Raw genomic sequence first — 19796 nt, 5'->3', positions numbered from 1 at the left:
TAACCATAAAGTTCATACAATTGACAGTTTAAGAAGTTACCTTACTTTTTAGCAACTGATCCATTTAGGGGTTCTCAATTTGAGAGCAAAAGGAATACTACTCCCACACCAATAGGTGTTTGCAGCCTTTTCCTAAAACTAAAGCAAGCTCTGCATTTTACACTGTGTTAACACCACCACACCATAAAACATAAAATACTTTCTAACAAAAACAAAAATACTGCATAAATATTACACATAATTTATTTTTCATATAAATATTACCGGATATTATCACTAATTTGTATTTGAGATAAACAAGACCACCCTTTTGGTAGGATGCTGTGGAAAAATCACCTATAATAATAACTTAACAGTTAATAAATTTTGGTGAAATAATAAATAAGAGTAAACCGATTCATTGATTTTAGACTAACTGTTGCAAATTAAGTTAAAAAATTTTTAAACATAAAAAGTACAGCATGAAAAGCTGACAATATGTCAGCTGACATAGTTTGTGACATTTCCATTCAACTGTTCTATGATGTTCACTTCTCTATGGATTAGTGGTTAGGAGTCGTCACTATTCCCCACAGTAAGAAGACAACAAATGATAATAGTGAGACTTTAGAGTTCTTCCTTAATTACAAACAACTTGCTAATTTTCTAATATAAAGTTAAAACATAAAACCATTCATTTCTTTACCAGATAACTTAATGCCATTAAGGAAAGCACTATCATCAATATATATATATATATATATAATAAAATAAAGTAGGATGACACCTACATTATTCCATAACCCAAGCAAAAGTGCTTTCACAAGTACCTTGCATCATTAGTTGCTCTATAATTTTTCAAATCTTTTGTTGCAAATTATACATTAAAATTGTATATAAAAATTGGTAAAAGATATCATTTTCCAATTAAATCTGTACACACACGCACACACTCTCACACATACACACATATATATATATATATATATATATATATATATATATATGTATATATATATATATATAATCACATGACCTTCAGTAAATGAAACTGGTTATTAATTTTTGGCAGGGTCAAAAGTCAAGTTTAGGCCAGAAGTAACATATTCAATCTTCAGTTTATCGGGAGGAGTTTAGAAATTTCATGAAAGAAAACAAAAAAATTCAGAACAATGTGAATAATAAAAAATGACAAAATTATCAAAATTGAAAAGACAGTTCGATTATCACCTAATAGAATGTAATTTTGGAGAGAAAAAAAAATACTTTCCCAGACTCTTAGGACTCTCTAAGAAGTGATAGTAATGAATTAAGATATTAGGTTCTTAGAACCAGAGGAAATGGCTTACACATACTATAACATCTATACAACTTAGATAAATGTAAAGAATTATCACTTTATAGGAAACAAAACACAGCAGCTACATCATACCTGAATACACATATCTAAAAGTAGGCCGACGTTTCCACCAAGTGTAGTTTCATGACGCCGAAGGTAATTGAGCAAAGAGCCATGTTTCATATATTCTGTTACAATATATATCGGCCTGTGTTTACTGCATACTCCATATAACTGGACTAGATTCTGATGCTGAAGTTTGCTGTAAAAATATTCAAAAAAATTACTCTTCATAAACTGTAATATTTTAGAAAGAAAAAACAAAACCATGCATTCATTTAAGGAATTACTTGCTTGTACAAAATTACTGTGAGAAAGTTTTCAGTTACAGGAATAAATTTTACATATTATTTTTCAATTTATCATAAAATAATAAAATAAAAACCTGCTATAATATTATGTCAGCCTCTCCAAAAAAGGACAAAGTACAGGAAGTAAAATCAGTTTCTCAATATTGCCACTGTGTACTACAATTGTGATTTGTGATTCTACGCATGCATGCTGAGTCACCTGATACATAAAGAAGGGATTGATGACATCATTATTCAGTTTAGTTGTCTAATCTGAAATCTTCTTAAGTATGTTTATGTTTAAAAAAATCAAAACACCTGCCACATAAGAAATTAGGTTGGTAATCAATTTCTAAAATGCAATGACAATGAACATTAAACTGATTGAAATTCACAATCAGCTTTATGACGATGATGGAGAAAATGCAATGAATGATTTCATGGTATGGAGATAGTTGTGATTGTTTAATGAAGGATAACATGTCTGATGAAAATGAAATAATTAAGCAGTTTTGTAATTTTAGAATCGTTACAGAGAAGAAGGTTTGTCAAACCATATAATCACTGGGAACAACAAGACATGGGTTGCACATAACATCTAAAATGAAACGACAATCTAAGTGTGTCGACCAGTTTTGTCTATCTGGAAAAACTCTTCATCGCCCAAACAGGCAAAATCCATGCAGATTTTTCTTTCACTCAGAAGAACAAATGGTGAAAAAATTGTATCATACAATCCAGAACGAGTGATTCAGCTTGCTTATCCGGACCATTATTTTGATTCACAATGACGCTCACCCACGTAGTACTACCACAATGCAATGTCTACTCATGGACTTAGACTAAGAAGAGTTTGATGATCTCCCATACAACCCAGATCTTGCACCAAGTAACTATCACCTGTTCCTGTTAAAACCTTTCTAGTTAAACAACAGTTCTATGACGATAACTAGATCAAACAAGCTGTTATTATATGGCATCTGTCACAGGTAGGATTGTTCTATAACAAATGGATCCAACTTCTGGTGCCCCTCAATGATAAGTGCCTCAACAATGATGGGAACTATGAGAAAAATTAAACTAAGATTCATTTCAAAGAGCAATAAAACTTTATGTGAATATGTTCTTCATCTTTTTAAAGCTTTAGAACTTACTTGAATGATATCTGTACTTGTATGACATCTGTACAACTGGATTTTGACTTTACACAGCCTGATGTAATATTCAACGCTAATGTACTAATAACCAATGTGATTTGGTTGCAAGCAAGTGTGTTTGTTTAATGAATATAAAATTAGAGATATATTTCAAATTAAGAATTATATTCATCTCTTATATTTTTGTCATAATTTTACTCATAAAATATTATTTGTAACGTTAAAAGATACAGAATTTTGTTTACGTAAATGTGTATGTTTTATCTTAAGATGTAAAAATAAAATTGTTAATTAAATCATTAAAAACTTTTAATCCCATATATTATGTTCTTTCAATTACGCAGTGTTAATTTCTTACATAACTGTAAGCTGTATATATACAGCTGACTTCTTGACATAATATTAAAGGGAATTTCTTTTTTGGTGATAGGATTAAGGTTTTAGGATTTATGTTGTAACAATTTTTTTCTAATTTATAATAATAAAACTTATTTAAAGATAATAAATGACAAAGTTAATTTTTAGTCCATTTTTATTTTAATTTTTATCTTTTAGTAATGAAATATTTAAAAACCAGTACAATGATTTTATTAATCTTTAGTAAAGGAAAGAATTCTCACTAAAAAAATACAACATGTAAACAAAAACAACTGAAACCAAAATAGAAATGCTAATTTATAGAATACTACACATGCTTATAAACAGGTTGTGTTCCTAATTTCATTATATTTTCTTAAAATTAAACAGGACTACAAAAAATACTATTCATTGAATTCCAACAATGCTCATTGAATGAAAACTGTGAATTGCTTACAATTCCCTTTCCCCCTCTTTCAATTTTGTCGCAAGTTTAACGCCACCAATGCCCCATAAAAAATATCCCTTCCCTTTTTTAATTTTATCTAAAATTTAATGCCACCAATAAGACCAATATATAAATTCTTTGAGCCATTTGTAAAGAATCTATGCTAAGCCAGTCTAGAGATAATAATAAAAATATGAGTCAATGTATGTACGTAACCATGTATATACTACATCTTCTGGAAATTTCTATAACTATCTTTTTATGGATTAGGGGGTCCTGAAATGTTGATATTTTAAAAAAACCTTTTATAGCTATGCTGTTGCAGCAGCAATATAGATGTAGCCAGGAAAGTAAAAATGAAACTATTAATATGTAAATAAATACAAAACAAAGTGTAAAATAAAAACAAATTATCACTAAAAAAATAAGCAAAGAAAAAGAATCACAACGAATCTCTTCACAAGTACTACTTACGTCATAACTTTAGCTTCTTCAATAAAATCATCTTCAGACATTGTGCCTTCTTTCATCATTTTAACAGCTGTATCAATCGATCCACGCCATTTACCTCGCCTCACTACACCAAACTGTCCTGAACCGAGTTCTTCCAAAAGCATTAATTCAGCTGGATCTATCTCCCATTTATCTACAATAAATAAATTTTACATGAAAATACAATAAAACATGAGTTTAATGATAATAAATAACAAAAACTATCACAGAATTACATTAATAATATACACTATTATGATTTTTCCCATTTGTATTTATGGTCAAAAAAGTAAATATTTTAATTTTTCTATAATTATTAATATAATAATATCTTTAATTATAGTAAATGAGCACACCACAAGAAAAGATTTTTTATTCAAATGTAAGTGGAAGATACCTCAAGAAAAACAAAGAAAGAGGATGATTAGATTGTGTAAAGGAATACCTGAAAAACAGAATGAATAGTGGAGAAAATATTTTAGGAAAATGGTGAAGAGTTAAATCGAAGTCCATGATCTTACAGCACAAGCAAATAAACAACGATCACACATTAAAACAGCTAGACCAGTAGTGGGAAACTTATAAGAAAAATATTTTTGTTAATTTTTTAAGTCTGTCTTCTAACATTCTTAAAAAATTGCAGAAGAAAATTGACAGAAAGAAATATGTTATATCTGTGGGTTTTTATGTGTCAAAAGGCCCTTTTCCCAACAGTACAATACATTTTTTAATTATTCCAATTCTGCAATGTCTAAATTGCAAAAAACACAGTAAAAAACATTTCATTATGTTTATTTTCATGTTAATTTAACTAAAAATACTGTGTTTCTTAAAACAAAAAATATAATTTCTTTATTTCTCAACTATTATATAAACACTTATTTAAATACCCTGCAACACATTTTCTTTATTTTTTATTTTACCTATTCTCTTAAGTAACAACAGGCTAACATCAAATTATATAAGAATTTTTTGTAATAGAAACAGACTTTGTAATGTGTAAAAATTCTCAGCAACCCGATAAAATTATTGAGTATGACAGAGATTCCCCAAAAATAAACATGTGGTGCGCTTTGATGTCCGATCATATGATTGGCCCATTATTTTTTCATGAGCCTACTATCACAGAGGATGTTTATTTAGACATGTTACAACTGTATGTTTTCCGACAAGTTGACCAAATTGAACAAGAAAGTAGCATTGCTATAATGTTTCAACAAGATGGTGCGCGCACCCCCAAACTTTAGTCTAGGCGTTTGATGCCCTCTCAATGAAAAATTCCCTAATCGTTGGATCAGTAGAGTCAGTTGCTTTGGCCTCTGAGAAGCCCAGATTTGAACTATTTTTCTATAGGGATACGTGAAAAATCAGGGATGTAAAACATTTAAGACACTTGTCACCACTGCTAATGCTACAGTTACACCTGCGATAACGGACATGGACAGAAGTCGATTATCGGTTGGATGTTTACAGAGTGACCAATGGAGCTCATATTGATACATTCTAAGGTATGTAAAAAACGTTCCGAGTTGGTGAATTTTTACAAAAAATACTCGTGTTTGATTATCTCTAGTAGTTTCTGAGAAATTATTTTTTTAAACTGCTGCAACCTTTTGTAATGATCTGTATAATTTTTTATACCAATCTAAATACAAAATTTTCATTTCCTCTTATTTTATTTTAAAAGACCGGTAAGATGATTACATTATTTTAACATTAGTGATATTTTTCAGAAATGTTAAAAGAACAGTCTCTTTTTCCACAATTAAAAAGGAGTATTCATTACACCAATGACGATAAACTGAAAAAGTCTGTGAGATCATGGATCAAGGAAAGACCACCAGCATTCTTCATTGACATAATGAGATAATTGGTTCTCAGTTGAGAGAAATGTGTAAAAGTAAAAATAAATATAAGTTTTTGTATAGAATATCACATAGTTTTATGTTATATTTGTTTCATTTGACTACCTCTTTATTTCTGAATTATGAACGACTGAGTGTTACAAATTTCAGCTGACCATTGTATATTAAAAAAGTACTGCAACTCTAAATCATTTCAAACAAATTAAAAACGGGATGAATCAGAATCATTGCAAGATTTAAAGATTATAGAAATTCATAAGCTACAATTTTCAAAGTAGACTAACTAGTTAATAAATATTAGGCTCATGTTGGTAGAAATATCAAAACGGAATTTTCTTAAATCATAATAATAAAAGAAATCTGCTACTGTATTTATTAACTAATATGAATCCTTTATTACCGTGACTAAGTCCAGCAGTAGCAGGTACAGGTCGATCACAAGGTGATGTTTTAAGTCTTGATGCGAGGCCTCCACTGTTATGCCGGTGATAATTGACTAGGTCTGGTATTGTGACACAACAATGTTTTTCAGATAAAAAGAAATCACCTCTTGAATTTTGTTTAATGTGGTAATGTTTTACATGAGGATGTGGACTGAAAAGAAAATAAATTCTATAAATCCTTTATGAAGAAATAATATTACACTTTAATATAAAATTGATAAAAATATTTTTCACAATATATTGTTGAAATCAGATGTAAAGATTTATGAAAATCCACACGGTATTGAAGAATTTAAGATTTTTCAATATATTATTAATCTTTACACAAAAATATCATCAAACATCAAATAGATAATTTCATAAAAATATTAGAGTGAATGTCGATTATGAAGACATTCCTAAGCATCTCCCTCTAATTACCATATTTCACCAATTTTAGCTGAAAAAACTCTGATATCAATGTCATAGTGCATTAAACAATTTACTAAAATCAATGTTTCCAAGATATGGACTAATAAAAGTCTCCTAAAATAAATTTGTAAAAAATTAAATTATACACAAGATTTTCAAATTTTTAAATCCAATTATGAAGTTAAATCCAGAAAAATGAAACATAATAGCACTCAAAATATTTATCTTTGATTGAATTGTATTTTGTACAATTAGTAAAGCTGTTTTAAGTAATTATTTTTATAATGTACTTTAATAGATTCAACAGTAGGTATGGAGTATTAGCCTACACTAATTCTATAAGATGCAATCTTACAAAAAACACCATAATGTACTTAATCAATAAGTTTGCATCTAATATATAATCTGATATTTAAGTAATTTTCTTAACAATATTATAAAAATAGATACTTTGTAAATTAACATAATTTTTAATAAGCTCAATAGCTTTTATTATGCCAAGTTTGTGGAAATAATTATAACAGAATCTTTTTTCACAATAATAGTATTTGGATCTTTCATTAGTTTTATATTATTAACTGACACGTACCAATAAATCATGAAAATATTAAAAACAAGGAAAAAACAGAAACCTTTTGGCATCAATGATGAAACCCTAACATATATAAAAATCCTACAGGATGACTTTAATGTACAAATTGAAAAAGAAAAAGATGTTAAAATTAAGGGGAAATATCCAGCTCATAAAAAGGCAAATGCAAATGAAAAAAGATTAATACATTTGTGTAAAATTTTTTAATTAAACTTAATGCCTGCATGTTTACAAAAACATCCAAGAAAATTAAAAACATGGATATATCCAACCATTGTTATGAGTTTCAAATAGATCATTTGGCAAACTCAGAAAATAAAATTTGAGAAATTCTTAATATATACTCAGAAAGTCAGATTTTGATTCAGATCATTAACACAAATTAAATCCAAATTTCTGCCAAAATCTTAACTAAAAAAAAAAAAAAAACAGAAAAATAATATAAATGAACATCAATAAAGACATCCTAAATGAATTTCGAGACATAATTGCTTCTATAAAAGAGAAAACAATTGAAACATTTTAAAAAACCAAATTTTACTAGTGCTTGCGTGAAGAGATACTTTCTAAAGCAAAAAGAAAGAAACTAGTCTGATGGAATGAAACCTGTAAAAACATTTTAAAAGGAAGAGAAAGAATATGGAAAGAATACAATTCAAAGCCTAATAAAATTAATACGGAAAGGTGGAAAAAGATTTAAAAACAAACGTCTGAAATAATTCTAACTGAGAAAAGAAAATATGGTAGTGAACAATTAAAATCATTACAGGAAAACTTTCAAAAGAACAGCTCTTGAGATTTCTACCAGATCTTAAATCTAAAATAAATGGATGTCAATCATTTTGTTGAAATTTAAAAAATGAAAAAACAGAACTAATAATGAACCCAGAAGAAAATCTTAAAGCTGTAGCTAAATACTTTGAAAACCTAATCAAATGTCTGGATACATCAGAAAAATTTTAATTAAAAGAAAAAAATGAGAACAAAGCACACTTTTCGGAACCACCGGCAAAAAAGGAGGTAATCAAAATCAAAAGGAGGTAAGTAAGGAAATAATTAAAATTAAAAAAAAAACAAAGCAAGCACAGAAGATAATGTTGCAGAGATGCTTAAATTTGCTCCTGATATTTTAAGTGGAAAACTAGAAAATGTACTTAAATCTGATTCTGTAAAATTTGGTACTAAAAATAAATTTCTGTCTACTAATCACCTCGCTTTCGCACATAATTTAATCATTTTTGCAAAAACTCAGAAGAAGGAAAACTAAACTAGTAGAATTACAAAAATGTAGAAATAAAATAGGATTACTAATATCTACGAAAAAGAATGAATTTCCAACACGAAAACCTCAACCAGTGTAATTTAAGTATCTTCAAATAAAAAGATTAAAAGAACATCTAAATGTAAATACCTTAGAGACGTAATCACTTCTAATATTCTTAAAGTATAAAACATGAAAGTAAGAGTACAAAAAATGGAAAACTCATGTAACAACACAAATATTTTTAAAATCAATATCGAGAAATGCTTAAGTTAGGCATTATAAGATAGTAATTTTACCTACAGCTATGTGGATCTGAATGCTTATATTTCTTTACCAAAAAATTTAGAAAAGTGGAAAGAAAACTATTAAGAAAAATTCATGGTCCAATTCTAAAGGAAGGAATCTAAAAGCTTAGAAAAATATGTAATCTTCACAAAAACTGAGAGAGAATTGATCATCTTTGAGTAAGGCAGATTAAAATTTTACGGGCATCTGTATAGAATGGAAAACAGTAGATTAACAAAACGAATATTTAGCTTTTTGAAGAAAAAAAAATTAAAACTGAATAGTTTTAAGAAATCAAGAAGGATCTTTAACCTTAAGATCGTATCAAAAGAACGTACATTGGACAGATCTCTTTTTAAAGTGTTGATTTCAGAAGTTAAGTTTCCAGAGGAAAGAACATCTTAATCTTAAAAAGCCTTACTTGGACAGTAGAAAGAAAAAAGAATCACCGAGAAAGGATGATTAAATAATATTGGAAGGACAGGAAATTGAATGCTATTCATTGTGATCTTTAGGTGGTAAAGAAAAAAAAAATACTGAATTTTTATTCTCTGATTTACTTAAAATAAGTATGATGTCAACGTAAACTACAATATAAGTTATAAAAATTATGTTTTCTAAAATGAGCAAAACAGATTGTTTTTAATGTAAGCAAATCATGTGCATGCGCACGCACACACATATTTATCTAAATTTTTCTAAATGAAAAATTTCAATTTTGGTGAATAAAAGCATTATGTCAAAAATAAAAATTTATATACATTAGAAATAATGCAAATATAAAGCTAATATAAAGCCTGAGCAACTCCAAATATTACATACACTATAACTACTAAATTGGTTATTAGTTGTTTAAGTTTCACTACTGGTACAATAATTTCAAAAACTGTTAAATTTTATATAAGAATTGATTTTAAAACAATAATAATAAAAATAATGAAAAAAATTACCAATATCACACTAACTCTACAAATACTTATCAATACAATAAATTAATAATTGCAAAGCACATTATTACTTCAATGTCAAAAAAGCATTTCAATGAACTAAAATAAATGTAATTAAAAATATGTGATATAAAACTGTAACCTACACTTTGGTATAGAGTGAAAGTGTGTAAAGTCCCTTCGTAGAAGACGAATTACGAACGACAAAACAGCCTTCTTTATCCTCTTGTTTTAACAACGATTCAGCCCTTTGTCTGGACATATCACCCACATACCACCTAAACAGAGCGAATGAAAATTAATACATGTCAAATAAAATGTCATAGATCATATTACATTTTCCATAGAGAAGATCTTAAGACAGAATAATAGTTATATATTTGTTTATTTTTGTACTCAGATAGTAAAGTAATGGGATCAAACAAGAGGGATTTAATAGTAAGAACAAGTGAAGAAAGAATAGAAAAAATAAAAAAATACATGTAATTGATGAGTACTGTAACAGGGAATTGGTAGGGCACAATGGAAATAAAAGGAAGGATAAGAATGGAAAAGGAAGTTATTAGAAAGTATAAGAAATTACTATGTAGTAAAAGTCTGAACTAAGTTAAGGAAGATGTTAACCAAATGCTGTATACAGTATCTTATTATATGCAGGTAAGCATGATGATGATGATGATAAAAGGCAGAGAGGAACTGAATTGAGGCTTTTCAGATGTGGGAATGGAGAACGTTAAAATGAGAAATGAGGAAGTAATGAACAGGATTACAAAAGAAAGAGCACTTATGGGGATAGTATACAAAAAAGTAAGGGTACCAGTTAGGTCACATGGTAAGAGCAAACTGAATCTTGACAACTGCATCAGAAGAGTCAGTAGAAGGAGAAAGTGAAGAAGAAGAGGAAGGTAAATAGACGAGGTGAAGATTGAAAACTATAAGGAGATGAAGGAGAAGTTAGGATAGAAATGGATGGAGGCAGAGATGGTGTGAGAGATGCGAGATATGATTGTTATACATATATATATAATGATGATTGTTTACGCCATTCTAGCGTAAAGTTTCCGTTATTTTCTACGAATTCCAAGCTAGGGTGGGTCTCGTTGTCTTATTACAGGAATGTTAAATTTCACTTTGTTCCGAATTTTTGTGTTTTTCAAATCTACCTGTTTCTATTATTTGTTCTTGTGTTCGACCCTCCCTCCGTCATCCTTAGTGACCGCGTCCATTCTTCTATCGAATTATTTTTGTCTACCCCTTTCATACACCCGTTATTTTTTCGTCCCCTTACTAATACAAGCACACATCTCTTGTCTTTTACACACACTCTCTCCTGTCCACTACCTGGATCTGGTTTCCCCCCTTTTTCTTTCGCCATCTTTTCGGCAGAGTAGATCGAACATCTCACCAGTGCAGTCGCCTATGGCCATACTCTCCTGCAAACTTTGTGGTAACATTCTCATTCAAGCAGAATCTCAAAACTCGTCACTACACATCTGAGATTCTATGCCTCATTCCACCAAACCACATCTCACCTCTGTATTCCTGATACACCAGTGCGGACTACGCCCAGGATTACATATGTATTCATCTGTACTTGCTTTTACGAGTTCATCTCTTGCTAATATTTGTGTGTGATACAGGCAAGTGCAAATTATTCATTATTATTCATATTAAACGTTTATGTTATCCTTATTCATGTGTAGCCCATTTTATGGGTTATTAAATGCAAACTATCGTTCTTATCAAATCTACTTTTAATTTAAACACTACTTCAGAATTATAAAACTTATGTGTGATATATTTCATATATTATTATTGATAACTATTATTATATTTCGTGTTGTTCATCAAAAGTTCGTGTTCAAACGTCAGTTACTCAGAGCAACTTACCTTTACTTGAAAGGTTTATTGCAATCAACTCTATCATTTAATCTAATTTAACTTGTTAATCGCCGAGATTAATTCTTATCTATTCATGCACTGAATTCATATTCTCTTAAATTAATCTAAAGAAAATTATTCCGGATATGAAGTTATGTTTTTGTGCTTCTTTGTAACTTAATACTTTCAAGAAAACTTACTATTAGAATAAATTCTATTTATATTATTATTTATTTTAATTTGTTTATATTGTGATTTAACGCCTTCTATACTGAAATTATTGTAAACAACTCTCTTATTTTCCGACTCTGTTACACTGTGTATTTATAAAGGTTTATTCATGTATTTTTGTATTTAACAGCATTATTCATTTGTCAATTCAGCTGATATATTAAGTAGTATTAAGTCATGCTAATTTCATAATTTCCTGTTATGTTTTAAGATTATAATTATAACATAAATTCATTTGGTACTCTTTCAATAAAGTCCAATTTCTTTTGGCAAATACTAGCTGTGTGTTTTTTGTTAACTTTACCCAACAATGATGATGATCTAAGGTAGTATTATCATATTAAATGATGGGAACAAAGGACAAGAAGACAAATTCACAGTACACTTCCTTGCATCATGTTCATTCATGTTATATAGTAACTGAGTCTGGCTCCTGTTCATAAAGTCTGATTACATCATTTAGAGATGTATTACAAATAGTGCAATAACAATTTTATTTATTTTTTAATACTTTTTGAGATTTGACTATTTAATTATAAAATTATTACTAATAAGTATGTTTGCTACCTACACCCTAATGTTCTACGTTATTGTAATTTTTTTTACTTTATTACAAAACATAAATCACTAACATTTGTAACATTGAATTGCATGTTCGTAACAGAAACTGATTTACTGTTGATGTTATTATTCCAAAAACAAATATATAATCTCAAAATGAAATTGGTACTGATTACTGCAAGTCGGCATTTCAAACCCACTATAATGCAAGAGATATTCAGCACTAGTGCAAAGTAACAAATTAATATTCTACTTCCTTTGAGAAAAACTGCATTACATACAGCGACTCTATTCAAATAAAGGAAATCTAATAGATATTATTTATGGATTATTGAAAAACCTTCTTTTTTAATATTTTGCTTATCATCAAGATTTTGTATGTCTCCACCATTATCAAACAACTACATACATAAAAAATGTAATACTAAAATTAATTAAAAATAAATTGCAGTACTTACTCGTATTTTTGTAAACCTAAAAGTTCCTTTTCTTTCACGTAATTGCTAGGTATATAACCAATGGACCTATAAATAAAAAATAAACTAAAATTAAAATCAAAAGAATTGCAGCAAGATAGCAATGCATTCAAAAAGTAAATATGCACCTATACATAAACACAATTTTATGTTGATGGATTGTGTAATCCATGTGCTGTAAGTAATGTTTTCTGCAAAGGTTGATAATCCAGTGTTGTATGCAGTTTGCTTCTGTGTTTCAGTCAGGCTGGTGACCATGAGATTCTTTGGTGTTCATTTGCTCATCACCTTTGAACAATTAGGTCCATGTCTTTCTGTGTGCACTCAGAATGGTGTTAACTTCAGAAAAGCAAATGTTACATCTTCTGTAAGCATGCTGAGTACACATAGACAATAAACGACCTGTTTTCTATTAGATTTTTAGGTACACCAGTTCCTAATCAACATAGCGAAAGAGCACTAATCGAGAAGTCTACTCTTCTCGATTAGTGCTCTACATGGGATCAGTAAAGGACTATGAGCAACAAGATATACCACCAGTACATGATGAAGTAAAACCGTAAGATATATCAGCTGCTATGCAACATAATCCCAGCAAGTCCATGCAAAACATAGACCGACAGAAAAATATTGCTGTTACAACTGCACACAAAGCAGTTCATAAAGAGCTCAGTATCATCATCCCATACAAAATGAATACAGTTCAAAAGTAATCAGTCACAGATCGTGGAAAGTGAATTTAATATTGTGTATAAGTGATATTGTGATATAAGTAATATTGTGTATATTGTGATCGTAAGAAGATTGGGATATGAATTGCAACATCCAGGAGAAGAATAATTAGTCCAATATTCTTCACAGGAATAATAAATTCAGCTCAGTATTGTGAAAACATTCACCAGTTCACGAAAGATCTAATCAACGACGAAACTAATAATGCTTGAATTCAACAAGATGATGTGGCAGCGCATACAGCCAGACAACCCATTAAATTAAAGCAAGAGGTTTTAAGAGAATGAAACATTTTTAAGGGTTCGAGGTAACCTTGTTGTCTGGACTTAACCCTACTCGAGTTTTACTTCTGGGCTACACAAAAAATTTATTAACCTTACCCTTCCACAACTTCCACGAACTTAAAATTACTGTTCATATTTTATCAAAAACATTTCACATGAACAACTTATGAGAATCTTGGAGAACAAAGAAACTCATGCAGATATGTCTGGATGTACATGGAGACCATTTCCAAAATTACTGTAAGGTATGTTACATATTGTTGTACTAGTATATAACAAGTGTATAGTTTACTTTTCGAATAAACTGTATAAAGTTAAATGTGATACTTAATTAAATATTATTTCAACAAGTAAAACTAATTATTTGTAATAAAAACTTTTGTCAACAGATGAGCAAAAAATTTAATACAACATAAGATACTCAAACATAAACAATAGAGAATTCAAGAAACAAAGCGACATTCTATCATGTCAAGAGGTAATCAAAATTATCCAACTTAAGAAATATATTAAAACATTCCCTAACAAATTATAATCTAAATATTGAGGCAGCAGATATAATGCATCAGAAGTTGAAAATGTTATCTTAAGCAGTAGTACACAATAGATAAAATCTTTTGGTAGTGCAGACCTTTCTTTACATTTTGATTGGCGTTTTCTTTTTACAGAAAAATATCTACAATATTTACATATACAATTAGTTAACATAAATACATTTTTAATTAAACAGTATTTGAAGTGTAGCACTTAACAACAAAATATGCATATTAAAAAACGAAAAGAAAAACAATAAAAAATTTAATATAGAAAGTTTTTAAAAAATATCATTTTTTTAAACATGTACTTTTAAGCGTTACACTTTTTAGGCATATACTTTTTTCTATTAAACAAGTTGTCAACTGAATTGCAATCAATAAGTATTAACAAAAAATCACTTACAAACGCACACCAAAATAAACACAATTTAAAAAAAATCCTTTTCAAAGCCAGAGATCATCACCAGTTACAAAATACTGCGCCAAGCCAACACATTATCATTATTGCCCATAAAAACAGAGTTGTCATGATTAAATTAATTATAAATTTAAGCTATTTATTGAAACATGTACGCCAATTTAAATAATTTATCATGTTCAAAAATGTATCTTTTCATTTATAAGTGCATGTTTATAAATATATATTTGTAAGTATGTTATTTTTCTAAGTATTCAAGTTTATTCTCTATATTTATGTGTACCTATGTGTAATGAGGTGATCATAAATCCTTTATTTTTGTTTGTACTCAAATATTCTAAAAAATTTTATTTAAAGCACCTATTGGCTTTACCACCTGGTTGTTCAATAATTAGATAAATGATTGTAGAAAAATTATAATTTACTCAATGACAATGAAACGATACTTTTCAATATAATCTACAGTTAGATCTATGCATTTGTCCTATTTGTCTGCAAGTTTTCTTATTATTTCAGAAGTAAAGAATTGTTCACTTTGGTGTTTGAGTCATGCACTGCATTGTTGACATGCATATTGATGCTGAACTAAAAAGTCTTTGACCAAAAACACTTGATAATTTAAGATTAGAACTGCAAGATAGATGTGGCAACCCTTCTCGATCCAACTTCTGAATAACTTCCAGTGTCTTTTGAACAGTATGGAGATGGACATTATCAAGCAGAAATATTATGCAGTTTGAGAGACAACCAGGACATTTCCTCCTTATTGCAAGTTTCACTTTATTTTTTGACATGTCATAATACTACTTACTGTTGACTGTAGTTGTTCTTTCAAATAATCATAATAAATTGGGTATTTATAGACTTAAAACACCTTAGGATCGCTTTAATAGCCGAGACGTATATTTTTAATTTTTCCTGAACAGCAAACTCATACGTTTCCATTCCATATTTTGATGTTTGGATTTTACTCAAAATGATGAACCTGAATTTCATCACAAATTAGCTTTTAAAAAATAAAAGCACTACCTCCCATTAAAAATTGTTGTTTTTACTATCATAAAAGTGTGAATTCGGTCTTTGTGATTCTAAGACGACCGTCTCAGAAGTCATCACAAATACATTTTGTAGTAATTCAGCTAACATGGATAACGGTAATGGACAGTGCCAATACTCGCACTAAATTTCAGCAATTTTCCAAATTTTTATGCATTCATCCTTGCAAATAAGATCAATATACGATTTTGTTTTGTGTCAATCAAAAGTTTCACAGTTTTTGCTATGATGAAAACCGGTGACACTTGTTCTGCCTCATTTATTTAATCTGTTCAATCCACTTATAAAAATTTGCATGGTTGATACACTTTTTACTATATTGTTTTAATAACTAGTGAGTGAACTCGAGTTTGAGTCGGCTTTACATCTCCACAGAATTAAAATCTTATCACAGCATGCTATTTTTCCACGGTACACATTTCAAATGGAGCCAATATTTTGAATTAATCAATAGCTTATAATAATGGAGATTCTTTTCGAATTAATATTTTCTATGTCAGGGGGATCAACGCGAAAGTCAGATAGTTTCAGTTTATTATATTAAATAATTTTACTAGTTTTGTCATTTATATATTTAATTATTTATTTTATTTTTTTATTATTTATTTAACAACCTCTTATAACTTTACAATCATAGCAATTAATTCTATAAAAGCCAGTACTGTTAAATGTATTCTGTGATGTTATTTTAATGTGATTTAAATAAATATTTCATCCAACAGTTGTTAATCAAAATATATAATATATAATTTTCACTATTGTAAACATAAGCTATTTTAATTGTATAATTTTTATCAATACAGAGTTATATATAATATTTATGTTTTTGTTTTCAAATGGAATTTAAATTTATTTCATACTCATTATTTTATTTATATCCTATATAAAAATATAATTATATTTATTTTGGTTTGATATAAATTTGATTTATTTTGTGTATTTGTATGCTTTATATATGATTATGAATTCATGGATTTGAAAAATGTTTAAAATAATTTTTGTAAGTTTGGTATAGTCGTAGGTGATATATCAACCCTCTTTTATACATATAGTGTTACTAATAAACTCAAAAAGATATGGATGTTAACAATGGTGGGTACATCAATTCTTAACATTTGGGTGGGAAAAAATCAATTCATAAAAACTACTCCTTTTGTTAGATTTTAATACATAAAAACTACCCAGAAAAATAATAATATAAGTACAAAAAGTACTGGTGAAATTTTCTTACCCGTGTTCATCTTTGACCTTCCACCAGTGTTCTTGAGAGTCATCCAAGACTTCATATTCAGCACCCTATAAAATACAAAGGAAATGAAGAAAAAACTATTCTATAAATCAGAATTTCATTAATTTTCTCTGAATTTGATCCAAATTGAAAAGTCTTAGTTAAAATACAATCTTAAATCATCTTATTTATGTGGCTATGACAAAAACACAAATATTAAAAAAAAATATATTAAAGCAATATCAGGGTTCCCATCAAATTTTAAGATTCGTTTTTCCTGACAAATTTATTAAAACTTTCCCAACTCTCATAATGTTATACTACTGCCATTTACTCTGCAAAATATATACAATTTTATTTTTTTGCAGCCCCTAGTATTCCCATAGCTGCCAAACTCACGCCTTTTTTTATTACATTAATTTTTAAAGTTTATTTTTTAATGTTTTTTTTTTTTTTTACAGTATACATTTAAAATCAGGCTATTTTTTGTAATAAATGTTTTTGGTAAATTACACTGTAAAGTACAAAAAAAACAATACTTAATAAGTTACCTACATAAAAATGAATTTTGTTAACTAAAAGTAACACAGATAAGAAATAAAAACTAACTAAAAACAGACTAATTACAGTAATTTAAAAACTAATTACCTTTTTTATTGGCACCTAACATTGCTTAAAAATATTTCACAATAACTAGCTTAATTATTTTGCAAAATAAATTTAAAAAAAATATTTAATAACTTTGCAAAAAAATGCTAAGAAACGTAGATTTTAATTTAACAAAATATACATATGATCACAACTTACAGGAAAACTATAAGTAATACAGATAAGAAAACTAAAACAGAACACCTTATTTTATACCGAAAACATTCTAAAATTCCACAAAAATGTTTTGTTAATAAATTATTATCTCTTCGTGCAAATTCTCCATAATTAGGGATTTTTTTAACTGAAAAGCCTCCTCTGAAAAGGTAATTCTCTGAAATTTTTTGTTTTTCTGATTTTTTCTAAAAATTCCTGACTTTTCCTGACTAAGTTTATATTTCCTGATATTTCCTGCCTGTGGAAACCATGAATATGTAATCCATTCAATAAACACAATAATGATTTTTAAAAATACCTATTATTCTCTAGACCAGTACAAGAAAATGAAATTTAAAATATTGAAGTTGGAGAAAATGTTTCTTTGTATTCTCCTGGCTTTATGATCACAAAACTCTGGTAATATTAATCAAAACTGGCAACATAAGCATGTTTTTGAAGGGTGACATATTGCTGAATATTTTTAGAAAATATATGATAATATTAGTTTATTTATTTAAAAGTTGGTAATTCTTGAAAATAAAGAAGAAATTTGATACATTTGGAAATTTTATTACAAAAAGAAGAAGAATAGGTTACTAAAAATGTGATATTTATGAACATCAGTATGTGTAGCACAAAACTGGTCCAAGTATTTTCAATACGTAAATTTTGACGTCAATGATGAACCTCGCTCTGGTCGGTAATAACTGAAAAGTCAACGAATTCATGAAAAAAAAATGAGCAAATCATTTACCACACTAGCAGTTGTGATATCAATAACAGACTAAACATCGACCACAAAACAATTTCATATTATTTGAAGAAGGCCAGATGAAAAAAGAAAAAGTTGACACTTGGTTCCTCATAATTTAACAATGAAAAATTTCATGGATCGAATTTCCATCTGTGAACCGTTCCTTAAATGGAAAAAATTGAAAGTGATCAGAATTTATCAATAATAAACACGTCTTCCACTACAATGCCAGAATCCACACATCTTTAGAGACCTGTTTAAAACTGAGACCTTGGGCAGGAAGTTTTGATGCATCCAGCTTATAGCTCTGACCTCGCGCCATCAAGACTACCATTTGTTTCAGTCTCTATAACTTTCTTTAATGGTATAAAGTTGGCTTCAAAAGAAACCTATGAAAATTACTTATCGCAGTTTTTTTGTTCAGAATATAGGATCCTGTCAGACACACAGTGATCTCAATAAAAATGGCAAAATGAGGTTGATTAAAACAGCATATAGTTGGTTGAATAAATTTCATTTGAGATATAAAAAGAAGAATCTTGTTTTACTTTTGGATCAAAATACAAAGAAAAAAGGAAGGATGTAACTTTCAACCGATCAAATGCTGTCATCCATTTTCAGAGTGGAATAATTTTATAAAATACCGTCATTTCCTGGAGGGGAAAAATTGGATTACATCTGAAAAAATATAACATAACAATTAATATCGCTATTCTTAATAACATACTTTCATATTTTTCTCATATCTGAAGGTTACAAACATTACTTATTACTAACCTTCATATTTGAAGGTTTTTTTTTTTAAAGTGTTTTGTAAATGTGTTTCCCAGACTATGTCTATATCAACAATAATTAATTTAATAAATATTTCAAGTCTAATTAGAAATCTAACTGATGGTCAAA

At 28.5% G+C, this 19796-nt stretch overlaps 1 protein-coding gene across 5 annotated transcripts in view; it reads right to left on the bottom strand.

Annotated features, from left to right (window-relative positions):
* The window catches only part of Btk (tyrosine-protein kinase Btk29A), a 135944-nt gene that overhangs the window by 11710 nt on the left and 104438 nt on the right, over positions 1-19796 (bottom strand). For all 5 annotated transcript variants that reach the window (XM_075378334.1, XM_075378330.1, XM_075378332.1 and 2 more), the window contains 6 exons: positions 17336-17400; positions 13061-13126; positions 10076-10207; positions 6388-6581; positions 4105-4276; positions 1412-1580 (listed from right to left, as the gene is read on the bottom strand). In XM_075378334.1, the coding sequence (XP_075234449.1) occupies positions 1412-1580; positions 4105-4276; positions 6388-6581; positions 10076-10207; positions 13061-13126; positions 17336-17400 (798 nt within the window). The remainder of the gene's footprint in view (positions 1-1411; positions 1581-4104; positions 4277-6387; positions 6582-10075; positions 10208-13060; positions 13127-17335; positions 17401-19796) is intronic.

The sequence above is a fragment of the Lycorma delicatula genome, chromosome 11 (assembly GCF_047948215.1).
Source record: "Lycorma delicatula isolate Av1 chromosome 11, ASM4794821v1, whole genome shotgun sequence".
NCBI classification, from domain to species: Eukaryota; Metazoa; Arthropoda; class Insecta; order Hemiptera; family Fulgoridae; genus Lycorma; species Lycorma delicatula.
This window is presented reverse-complemented; position numbering and strand designations above follow the sequence as displayed.